General features: G+C 36.6%; 1 protein-coding gene across 1 annotated transcript; it reads right to left on the bottom strand.

The window, feature by feature from the left end:
• Window positions 1–7934: 7934 nt before the first annotated feature.
• Window positions 7935–13010, bottom strand: Bre1 (E3 ubiquitin-protein ligase Bre1). The gene is made up of 6 exons (XM_067788010.1): window positions 12887–13010; window positions 11627–12728; window positions 11123–11554; window positions 10308–10503; window positions 9965–10241; window positions 7935–9489 (listed from the first exon to the last, which is right to left on the bottom strand). Exons 2-6 carry the CDS (start codon window positions 12722–12724, stop codon window positions 8397–8399), a joined length of 3096 nt encoding a protein of 1031 aa, XP_067644111.1. The 5' UTR covers window positions 12725–12728; window positions 12887–13010; the 3' UTR covers window positions 7935–8396.

The following is a 13010-nucleotide window of genomic DNA, read 5'->3' as shown; positions in this document are numbered from 1 at the left end:
TCGACCAAAAATGGTCCTTTCCAACCCTATATGGCCCGCTGGTCCTTTTTTCTATTTTGGTCCTTTTTAGGCTGTAATCAAGATTTTGTTACTTTTGTTTTTTTTTTTTTTTCACTGAGGTAAAAATGTTCAACACCGTACACAAAATTTTCCACATCTTCATTAAGCCTCATAAAATTTTCAATTTACCTCAATGGTTTCTTTATGAAAAAACTGCTGTCGTTAAAATATAGCAGAACAATGACAATTCACCTAGCAGATAGTTTAGAAAAGTGTTGGATCTTGAAGCAAACCAATTTTCGTTAATTGTTGATGAAACAAGCGGCCAAACAGAAAATCTTGTTTTGGTGGCTAGATATTTCGATAAGTTATCAAACACTTTTCGTGACAGATTTTTGGACCTTCTTGAGCTTAAAAGAAACTTGACGCATATGCACGTGCTCCTCAAAGAAATTTGACGGAGTTTACCACTATAAAGCTATTCTTAAATTGAAAACTTAATCAAAGCATGAAACTAATTTATTTTATATAATGCAAGCATCCCGATAGGTATTGAGAGTTTGTGACCTTTAAAAAAATTGTACAAAGAAATCCAATGTAAAAATTCTTCTCGGTTGGGATGTCGATATTTAAATTTTTCTTACACATCCCAAAACAAATGAATGAGTTTAAGGAATTCCAAGACTATTGTGGAAAGTGTCTTCTTGCGCACGCCTCACACTGCGATACGGCTATATTTTCTATCTTTGTGTCTGGAAGTTAATGGCGTTTCTGCTATACACCTCTCATATTCAATATTAGTTACTGCATTAAAAGTGTATCTATATTTTCCGCCTGCGCTAAAGATTTCAATCAGAAAAAGTTTGTCTGTCGATATTATACCGTCAATATAAGCAAATTTTGAGTAATTTTAGGTACAATGATTATATCCAAATATTGGATTTTTTTTAAATTTCAGTGTACATAATTTAAAATACTAAGCATTTTAACCAAAAGAATCTTTTTTGGAAGTAAGGCAGAAATATGTTTTGAAAGCGATAACTTTACAAATTCTCAGCGTTGATCTGATATAAACGCTTTGTGCCAAATTATTCTCGTACCTAGACAAATCTGATCAAAATTCCAATACTACGCAGTTGACACTTTTAAGATTTCTCAAATTAACACAAATTATATGGAAAAAAGTGTACATTTCAAACCTCGCACTTACTGAATCTAGGCCATAGATGCGAAAACTGACACGCGAGGGTGTATTGGTAAACGGAAGGGTAAAGAATTAAATAAAAACAAGTAAGGACGGGACTGTCTTCGGCTGTGCCGAAGACTTCATACCTTTCATGAATGGGGCTGAATAATAATCTTATCCCGTTCGTAATCTCCAAATAATCGGATGTATAAGATAAGAAATATATAGTGAACAGATGTACATACCTAAACGATTTTAAAGATAAATGTAACATAAAAAATGGCAAAAAACCCCTTATCTGAACGATCGGTTGTATGGGATATATATTATATATAGCTCCGATCGAAATGATTTTTAGAGGAAATCTTCTATGATATCTTGGAATATATATCACCAAGTTTCACGTTTTTATATTGGAAACTAAGGGAGAAATGGCCAAAAATCTTTCTATCTGAACGATCGGTTGTATGGGATAGGTATCAGAGAACGGATAAATTCGAGCACAACATAGTTCGCTCTCATTCTGCAACATGATCAAATTCAACGATACAACTTATTCAAATGAACATACTCGCCATTGATTTGAAATCAACCAAATCACTTGCAGCTTCATGCATGTGCGAATTTATAAATTTTTCCCCGAATTTAATCAATTCAGGCGTTTGTTCGTTTGACTCAACGATTACATTGATCAGAATGAAAAGGCAAAATGAAGGACTCAATGTGCATGAATATGTGTAACCGTGACTGGACCATTCTACAAAAGTAGAAAAGTAAAGTAACAAGCGAAATTAACGCAACAAAATATTTATTTTCATATTTCAGTCTTTCAGTATTATGAATATATACATACATATCAACTATGCAAACATAAATTTCTTTTCACAGAATTTTTTATAAAAGAAAATAAAATGTTTGTACCCTTTAAATGTTGATTGCTAAACCTGTAAGCTATCAACGACAAAGCTGAATTAAACCATAACCATAGTTTAGCACAATGCATCAGATTTAAATTTCCACTACCACTATATTTTCTATTGGACCATAAAAACGAAAGAATATTTGTTTTTATACATATTTCAGTCTTTGATTGAAAATAATACATAAATAAATGCGGTCTTGTTATGAATATTGGCAAAGAAAAAGTAAATTTCTGTTTATAAATAATACTGTAAAAAACTAAACAAAATACTTCATCCATTTGATGATATATTTTTAAGGGCTTGGTCAAGTATAACAAGTTTTAAATAAGACATTTTTTGTAGCGCTGTGTAGTTCTTTATATAAAATACCTATGATTAAATGTTTGATGTTCGAATAGAAAATTTTTTTAAGTATGAATGCAAAAATATTATACTATCAACAGATCTTGGTCCAAGACGATTTCTCTTTTCTGTTATCACGTTACCGGCCAATAAAAAAACTCGTTCAGCGACTGCACTACTGGCTGGAATGGAATGAATTTGAAGTGCGACTTTACATAAATATGGATAAAAGAAAGCTGGTTTATGCCATAAATTGATATGCGTAAAGGCTCCATTACTGATACTTAGCATAGACTTGACTTGACTTGGCGTAAGCTTGGCAACTTAGCCACGATTATACTCCACTTGGCACATACAATCTGGCATCATAATCAGCGTTGAAATTTATTTTTAAATAATTGTCCATTTGTATGACAAAATGTCAAAATGAAATGGAAACAAACAAATGGCATCTCATAATGTAAACGTCACTTACAACTTACATAGAAAATCAAAATTCAACAGACTTCTAAGTCAAGTTAAGTGTTGCCAAGTTTTGAGTAATTAGTAACATGCAATGTTCGTTTAACAGACCTGTAAGTGACAGTTTTCAAGTCAAGTTAAGTCTATGCTAAGTATCAGTAATGGAGCCTTAAGCCAAGTGTTGTCAACGTTTTTATTTATGTTATATTTCAGTGATAATATAGCTGTAACATTAGTATCTTTAAGCCGGAGTCATTGGTGCCGTATGTCGTATCGCTGTATCCGTATCCCTAACGTAATCAGCTGTTTATCGTTACGACGGTAGACCAAAACTCAATTGGTTGGCTACGATACGGTTACGACTTTAGCGGCACCAATAATCGATTGCATTGATTCTCATAAGGTTGGTCGAATCAGCTGTTAAAAGGTTACCGATAAAGCACCAATGTCTCCAGCTTTAGGCTCGCAGAGATTCTTAATTTTTTGAATTGACGGTATAATGAAACATAATGTCGGAGAGCTGCAAAGTTGCAGCTTTTTGAATATAATTTCGAAATCACTGCATAAGACAACTAACTCCTTAAGCGTTGAGATGCTGATTAGCAGCATTCGTTGAGTTTCTTCTTTTTCTTGAAGTATTTCATTAATTTGGAACCAATTGTCTACAATAGATTTAAACATATTAAAATTCCAGCGGGTAGGACATTCACTTTTCAAAGAGGTTTTTAGCTGATGTTGTAAATTTGCCTTTTTAAAATATTTAACAATTTTTTTGCAAGATTGTTCAAGCCCGGACAGCTTTTCGGTTTCCTTAAAAGAGAGTTCATACCCAAGACGACGTCATATAATTTTAAATTTCTTTGGTAGTGCAAGGTAACTCCCAAAAAATTCCTTTGCACATAATTATCCGTCCATATGAGGCAGATGCACCACCGCTTTGAACAATTTCGGATATTTCACCACTGATTTCTTTCCTTTTTTATCTGCTAGCTTCTGTGCCTTCCGCGAAAGAGTGGTTGAATCTGGAAGTAAGTCTTCAACATCGACACCTTCGCCATATTTTGCTCCGATTTTAATAAGCCATTTTGTTAGTTTTATAAATCCGGAACCGCTAACAGCCGAAAATGGTTGAATGTCTTCACTTGTCCATTCGATACACGTAAAAATGGTTGTATTTTAATCCTCTGTGGAAACTGTTTTTAAGCATTTAGTTTCTTTCAGTAACTGGCAGATTTGATGATTGCTTTGGTGAATATTCAATTACTTTTGAGCATGTTCGGTAGTGTACCTAACCCTCCAAAATAGTTCCGTCGTCTTTAATAATTTCAGATAATATACTCCATATCACACTTCCGCCCTTGCGTCGCGGCGACAAGGTGTAAATACTTTTATTAATTTGTTCTAACACAAACACTTGGTCGTCTGACATTGCTCAAAGTATTGTTTGTATGCCGAACTAATCGTTACTGATTGCCGTGATTTGAATTTATTCTACACCAGCCTTCGTTTGATCATAAATGCGTATGTATAACGTGTTCGATCATTGGTGCGCAATCATACCAATGGAGTCAAGCAAGCAGAGATGCTGAGTTTAATCATTTCTGAGTATATTCGCATAATTAAATGAGAATAGAAATTTTGTTGTATGATGAAATCAAGCAATCTGTGATTTTGTCCGTTCTCTGATAGGTATATACTATATACATATAGCTCAATCAAAGTGATTTTCCAGGAAATCTTCTATTTTATACTAGAATAAATATCACCAAGTTTAACGTTTTTATATTCTAAATTAAGGGAGAATTTCCCAAAAATATTTCCATCTGAACGATCGGTTGTAGGGGATATATAATATGTATAGCTCCGATCAAAGTGATTTTTTAAGAAAATCTTCTATGATATATTAAAATATATATCACCGAGTTTCACGTTTATACTTTCTAAATTAAGAGAGAAATGGCCAAAAATCTTTCTATCTGATCGATCGGTTGTATGGGATATAACTATATATATCTCCGATCAAAGTGATTTTTTCAGAAAATCTTCTATGATATATTAAAATATATATCGCCGAGTTTCACGTTTATACTTTCTAAATTGCGGCAGGAATGACCAAAATCGTCTTATCTGAAAGATCGGTTGTATGGGAGATATATGTTATAGTGGTCCGATCCTACCGGATCCGACAAATGTCTAATATAATACAAAAATACATCCCTGTGCCAAATTTCATTGAGATATCTCAAAATTTGAGGGACTAGTTTGCGTTCAAACAGACAGACGGACGGACAGACGGACATGGCTATATCAACTCAGTTCGTCGCACTGATCAATTCGGTATACTTAATGGTGAGTCTATCTTCCATATTTCTCAACGTTACAAACATCGGACCAAAGTTAATATACTATTTCATGTTCATGAAAGGTATAAAAAAAATACATGGAACACCCAGCTATTGGAAACTTTTTTTCCTTAATTCTTAGGACTGAATTTATGATAAATTGATACAACCGAGTTCTGGAGAAATTTATTTTAAAAATAAGATTTTTTTATGTAAATAAAACACAACTAGTTCGGCTGTGGCACGGGTTTTCCTCTAAGGTTATTCGTTAAAACATATATTTATATAAGGTTTTTTGTTAAAATGAAAGTTTTGGGACAATTTACCACAACCTGAAATTAAAGATTCTAAAACGAATTCGACTCATTTGTGAATTGCCGAAGCCAATTAAAGAATACAAAAATGTGGTCCCTTTCTTTAAGATTTAGTCCTTTTTTTGATAAATTTGGTCCCAAATGAAGACATGGTGTGGCAACCGTGGTACATAGTAGAGATATGCTATATTTATTTTTCTGTTGCATATCTTACGGCGACTTCCGTTAGGAAATTAAATATCTGCATACAATTACGAAAACCGACGGGTTTTCCTCCTACCTAGGGTGGATTGCAAACTATTTGAGTGGTCACTGTGTCATAGGTGCAGTTTTGAAATTTATTGCTTTAAAATCGACGAAATGGTGATTAGTGTAATTTCTTTTTTGCACTTTTTCGCACTGATAAGGTCAAATCAGCCGTCACGGTGGGCTTCAACCTTTACGCTTGACAGGACCGAATATGCAATATTAAGGGGGCAAATTCTGCGATATTTGGCGCATTGTACAGGATCCCCCTTCTTGTGGACTGGACGAAGAATACTTTGATTCCAGTAGTCAGGCATGGACTCGTCCGATCATATTTTGCAGAGGCTGATGCATGCGCCCTACCAAGTCCTCGACGCAGTATTTGCTATGTTATTGCTATTCTGACTTCGTCATAATCGGTTGGGGGGAAAATTAATTCCATCATCATTGAATGGGCGGTACTACTTTATCAGATCTGCTCTCCACAATCTAAGTACTCTCTGGACTTCGGTTACAATGTTGCCGTTTTTGTTCTTACAGCAGGTTGCCTCGGACCTAAAACCTTCCGTCTGTCGCCGAACTGTTTGGTCAAATTTGCGGGCGTTATTCCTGGTGGCTAGCAGCTCAAGCTTCTCTCACTCACGCTTTTCTGCCTGCTTTTTTCTTCCTGTAAAGGCTGCTCCCTTCCCTTTTCTACTGTTGTTGTTGTTGTAGCGATAAGGTTGCTCCCCGAAGGCTTCGGGGAGTGTAATCGATGTGATGGTCCTTTGCCGGATACAGATCCGGTACGCTCCGGTTCCACAGCACCATTAAGGTGCTAGCCCGACCATCTCGGGAACGATTTATGTGGCCACATTAAACCTTCAGGCCATTCCCTCCCTCTCCACCCCCAAGTTCCATGAGGAGCTTGGGGTCGCCAGAGCCTCTTCTGTTAGTGTAACAGGATTCGCCGCGGATAGGTGAGGTTGACAATTGGGTTTGGAGAAGCTATATATTGCGCTGGCAACCTGAAGGGTTGCGCTACCCAGCCCCTTGAATCTGGTATTATAGTCGCCTCTTACGACAGGCATACCTACCGAGGGTATATTCTGATCCCCTAACCCTTTTCTACTCGCGGTAGCGTTTACACGCTCTTCTTGTTGCGCTCCTCGCCTTTAAAGTAGCCCTGTTGGCAGCGCCTTTTCTTTTGTTGCTAAGCGGCATTCTTCACCGTACGAGTTTTTTTTTCATGGTCGCCAGTAACCTATTTAAATATATAATAAATAAATAACCTCCGAAGAGATCTAAGGCCGAGCTTCTCTTCCAATTTGCGTCGTGCTCCTCTTGATTTTCCCTACGGACGGGACCTACATGTTTTATGCCGACTCCGAAAGGCATCTGCAAGGCAGATGAGTTTTCACTGAGAGCTTTTCATGGCAGAAATACACCCGGAGCACTTTCCAAACACTGCCGAGGGGCGACCCCACTTAGAAATTTTGCTTCTAATTGAAAAACCTTATTTCTAAAATTTTGATGTTGCTTTTTCCCGTGGTGTGAACCCAGGGCATACGGTGTGGTAGGCGGAGCACGCTACCATCACACCACGGTGGCCACCAAAGGAAGTACGAAGTGCTTTAGGGATATGCTCCCACTGCTCTTGCCGTCGGGTTGACTCGTGCTCTCAGAGAGCAGTTGTGAAGTCGAGTTGCGTAATCATTGTCAGTCTGTTGCGTTTGCAACCTTTGGACGTCTTGCTTTCCTTGTATTTTTGGTCCTTGCGTTTAGTCGCGCAGAGGCGTACAAGAAACGCTGTCAGCTACTTATAAAGCAATTGGCTCACCGCTTATGTGTAACACGTCTCCGATATGGTCGCCGAGCATAAGAGCAACAAACTGGTAGAAGTTGCACGCTTGTCAAAACAGCGCGCTTAGAACTGCCACGGGGTGTCTTCTTATGCCGTCAGAACATCATAAACCCAAAGTGGTGGGTAATGCCCGACGAAGATAGCAGTAAAATTTATATAGATTACAGAGTGAGTAGTGAAGAGTCCTGTTTAACGAAGCCAAATATCTGACGAACTGGGAAGGTTGTTGCTCGAAAAGATTTCTAGATAATTTCTTGTAATAAATTACAAAATATGTTAAAAGTATTTTAGGTAGAAGTTTATTGCAATAATGTGTGCATATTCAGCACATACATACATATCTCTAACAGTTAATTATATAAAGTATAATACATAGACATGGAATACTACAAAAGAGCAGCAAAAGAAACAATATGACTTTCGCTTAGCGCTTACGGCAGCAAAAATTTGTTTTTAACTAAAATATTTACTAGTGTAGTAAGACAATTTATCACACCTATAATGATAGGGGATTCGAGTCGGCATTATTGACTATAAAAGTCCCTGTTGAGTCGGCTTTAATCAACCGTTTCTTGTCAGCTGGATGAGTAATCTATAGCCGATTCGTCATCTTTTAATTTAAAAGAACGACTGTTTAAAATCTACTCTTCAAAGAGACCGATGGTCGTTTGCGGTCAACGTACGCCAATCGTGATATAGGTGAATAATGCGTCAAATTAATTGTGCATGCTTCACTTTTTAAGTTAAATATAAACGATGATAGTCATTTGCACCAAATGCACAATTACATTTAGGACATTTACGTTGTCTTGTTTCGTAACGTGTACGTAAGCAATCATAACAAAAGACATGGAAACATTTGGATAGTACAGCATCCTTACGCTTCACCTTACACGACGGACATGTTAGAGTCTCTTTGTATTCGCGTATCTCTTCTAATACCACTTCATCAATAGTACTACCAGCCATTTCAATCTTTTTCATGCGTTCAGCCTTACGTTTAAATTGTGCCAACTCTTCTTGTAGACGCTTTGTTTTGTAGGCTTCTGCTTCAAGCGAACTTGTCTTCTCTGCGACCACCTGTTGTGCTTCTTTCATTTGAGAATGATACTTCTCTAAATGTAACTTCAAATCTGCAGCTGACTGTGCTGATTCAATAGCTTTACGTTTATGCATTTCCATTGCTTGTTGACGCAACATTAACTCTTTCTCTATAGTGGCCACAGTTGCTTGCAAACTACGCTCTTTTTCTTCTAATTTTCGCAATACAATATGCATTGCATCAATTTGTGTATCTCGTGTAGTCATTTGATCTACTAAAATTTGTTTTTCCTCACGTAATAAATTATGCATTTGATTTGCCTTTATACGTTCGGACATCAGTTTAAAGTTTGCATCATCTTTCTCGCGCAGTTGCTGTATTAGTCGTGAATTTTGTTCTTGCATATCTTCGAACGCTTGGCCTGTTACTTCCATTTCATTGAGCAGTGCTTCTTCTTCATGTGAACCAACAAATGGCCGGGCATAATTTGTGCCACCTGGCACACCCCAAGTATTTTCCACCGGCTTTTGACTAGCCACTTGTTTTTGTAACTCGTATTTTTGCTCCTCAAGTTGTTTTATCTTACGTAGCGCTTCTTCGTCCGCTAACTTTTTACGCTCTTCCCTCTTGCTTTCCTGTATCTTCTTTAATTGTTGACGCAATTCTTCAATTTCTGAACGTAATTTTTTCTCTGTAGCCATTAATTGCACCTTATCACGTTGATCTTTCGAAACCCCTTTGTACATGTCAAGAAGTAGCTTCATTTCCTTTTGATCATTTAGTGCTTTTCTGGAAGAAAAGATTAAAAAGTTAATTCTGTGACAATTTGAAAAAACAACCTACTTAATTCGAGTTGGGATAAAAGTGATATTCTGGCTTCATAAGAGAAATCCGTTACAGATCTCCCTGTGTTACTTACTCATGCCCTAGTGCCAAATGGCTGCTACAAAATATAGGAAGTTGCAATGGCGAATGGTGGCTAGTTTTTCAGATAAAGGTCTATGTATCGCCATTATCCTAACTCGAATTAGGTTGTTTTTTCAAATTGCCACAGAATTATAGATTAGAATCTTTGAAGCTAAATGCATAAAAATTTTACTGATCAAATGAATATGAGAAAGTGTGAGCTTTTGTTTGTTTGTTCGTGCAGCTACAAAAGGCTCGGATTTTTTAGAGAATTATCGAAAATCTTTCTCATTTCTCTTGTCCCAGGAACGACAATGGTGCCTCATATACATAATAATTGAATATTGTTTTTCCTTACTTCAATTGTGCCTTTAAATCCCGTACTATTTCAGATTCAGCTAATTTTAGTTCCTTTACTTTCGGCATATCCTTAACATCTTTTTCTATTTTAACCGTAGTCGTGCTTGGCGTACTCGCCGTAGTTGCACCGCTCGTTGCATTGCCACTTGCATTACTAATGCCGGATTGTGCTTCTTTTTTCTCTGTTACCGCATTGCCAGCCGCCCCTGATGTATTTTTCTCTTGTTTTATACTCTCTTTTTGCTCTTTTGTGTCTTCATCAGCGTCATCTCCTCCTAAATTTGGTTACGTTACTTAACATACACATATATATTTACAGTAAATATTTATATTGAACTAACCTTTGGTATTGGCAGCAGCATCATCTTTAACCGTGACCGATAATTCATTCGCACCGGTCACACTTGCGGCCGCTACTCCGGCAGTGTTTTCTTCTTTCACTGAATTTGCAACTTCTTGCTTAATTTCTTCTGCTGTTGGCGGTTGCTGTTTAGTGCCCTCCAATTTAGCTGTTGTATCATCTAGCTCTTTACGAATCTGAAAGAAGAATATGGACTTAAAATATATTTTTCTAACATTTTGTTCATATTTGTTTGAATCATGCTTTTTATAAGCCAAATAGTTTTCTTAGCCGTAATAATCTTAAGCCTGGCATAAATTCGCCCAATTTACTGTTACCCTCAACTGTCGCTGTTAAGTCAGCAAAAGGGATGGAAAAAGGTTCTAAAAACTAAACATAAGCATTAACTGAAAAATGCATTTTGGGTGCATCGCTTTTGCTCCGTAGTAATTGAACAACTGAGTGACGCATGACTTTGAATAATTGTATCCATTTGGCACCCAAAAAGTTGGCATTTATTGGGATTTGTACCGTTATTGTATATTGATTATGTAGTACTTCAGTTTTAATCATGAGAAGCTAATGCTGAGTTAAAAATATAAAACACATTTTCTCATATTTAATTTAAAAATTTAGATTAAGTACACATTGTTAATTAATGCAATCATATTTTTAAGTTTTGAACTAGGCTCTTTGAGTCGTAACAAATATATAAATATAAAATATAATATAAATATATATTCTTGTAGCATTCCTTCGCCCTTCCCAACCAACTTACCTATCTGCAAGTGGGCTTAAATACTAAAATATACGCACCTTGACATTATCGGCAGATGCATCTTTGTATTTACGTTTATAACGCTGTACTTCACCCTTTAGTTGGCCATTATGATTTTGTAGTGAAGTTATCAAATGTCGCATTTCCCTATTAATAGGTGCAGTTTGCTCATTAGCAGCCATGTTTTGTTCGAATTCAATACGTAACGTCTCGTACTCTTTACGTATTTGTGCCAAAACATCTTCCATTTGTATCATTTCGCTCCGCACCTTTTTTTGAGCAATTAACTCTTCACTTTCCATTACTTCAATTTGACGTAAATGTTGATTTTTACTAGTTTGCAGTTGATTGCGTGTTTCATCCAGCATTGTCTTAATTTGCATGGATTCATTATAGAGTACTGAGAATTGAGATTGTAAACATTTGTATTCAGTGGTTTCTACGATGACTGATTCGGGTAGTTGACGAATCTATTGTGCCAAAACAAAAATGTTATTTTTATTTACGCTTTATTTTTCAAAAATAATATTTCTAATACTTACATCCATTTTCAATTTTTCCACCTCTTTAAGTGTCTCACGGTGTGTCGCATGCAGTTTGTCTAGTTCTTGTAAACGATTATTTGCCAAATCGCGATATTCCTCTAAGTCTTTTTGCAAATCTTCATAATGCTGGCTATTCACGTTTGCCGTTGCTGTGCCTTTACCATATGAAGAGCTCTTATTTGGATCACCATGCATTTGGTGATAAGCTTTAAGCTTTTCAATTGCTTCCGCTAAATGGTTTTCTAACTTATCATTTCGGCAATGTATTTTTTCCAGATCATATTGTAGCTCATCTATCTGATTCTTCAGTTCAGCATTTTCGGTCTCTTTAGCCGTCAACGCATCCTGATATTCCTTCATTTTCAAAGATATTGTATGAAATTTTTCATGTAATGATGTATTAAGGCTTTGCAAATTATGATTCTCTGTCATAATCTCAATATGAGTATGCTTTAAAGTCTCTTCGATATTGGGCACCAGATTTTTGGTTACACTTTCGACACCTTCTTCACCCTCGGCGTTTGCGTTAGCATTATTGCCACCACCAACACCTGCACCCTCTTTTAAAGCTATAGTAATCTTCTCGTTGCGCTGCATAATTCGATCAATAACTTGTACAATTTTTGCTACTGCCCTCTTTGATACCTGCACCCGGTTGGCAAGTTTATCATCCAACTCTTCCTTATCCCATGTCGAGAGTTGTGTTAAGAATGACGTAGTCACCTCATTTTCATTCCTATTCTCAGATTCATCAGCTGTCTCTGCATCGAAGCGTTGCAGCAGTACACGTATATCTTCGTTCAATTGATTCCAATATCGATTTACCACATTGAGTACGGCATCATCTTGCATTTGCCGCTTTTCGAGTTGTTCAATACGATGCCGCAATTCAGCTTCGGTACGCATTCGCTGTTCAATGCGTTGTGCTAATTTTTTATTTTGAAATTCCAGCACTTTGATGTCCATCTCTTCAAGCGTTGATACTGGTCCGATAAGGTGAGGCTCGAAATGCACCTTTTTAATTGGTGGCTGCCCAAGATTTGTTGGGGCAGTGCTGGTGGCACCGCCTGCTTCATCCGCATTGCGTTTGGACATTTTACTACATAAAGTACAAAAACAAAATGTAGAAAAAAGAACTTTGACATCTTTCGCGACGTGTCTAATTAGATCTACTCATCGTCCGATGACATTTTTTTGTGTATATCAATTCTTGAACAATTATATAATAATTCTACATACCTTTTATGTGAAGCTTACCTGTTTTAACGCATTAAACCGAAGAAAACTTGCCAAGGAAAAATAAAATGGCCAGAAAAATTTTATGAGCGAATCTAGCATCAAAATATGACAGTTATTGCCACACGGTATAGGGGGATGGGCG

The sequence above is a fragment of the Eurosta solidaginis genome, chromosome 5 (assembly GCF_040869045.1).
Source record: "Eurosta solidaginis isolate ZX-2024a chromosome 5, ASM4086904v1, whole genome shotgun sequence".
In the NCBI taxonomy this organism is placed as follows: Eukaryota; Metazoa; Arthropoda; class Insecta; order Diptera; family Tephritidae; genus Eurosta; species Eurosta solidaginis.
This window is presented reverse-complemented; position numbering and strand designations above follow the sequence as displayed.

Excerpts from the sequence above, each read along its gene's own strand:
- Bre1 (XM_067788010.1), bottom strand. The coding sequence starts at position 12,724 with ATGTCCAAACGCAATGCGGATGAAGCAGGCGGTGCCACCAGCACTGCC. Across the intron at positions 11,555-11,626 it reads TGGAAAAATTGAAAATGGAT|ATTCGTCAACTACCCGAATC; the intron begins GTAAGTATTAGA and ends TTGGCACAATAG. Across the intron at positions 10,242-10,307 it reads TGCTGCTGCCAATACCAAAG|GAGGAGATGACGCTGATGAA; the intron begins GTTAGTTCAATA and ends AACCAAATTTAG.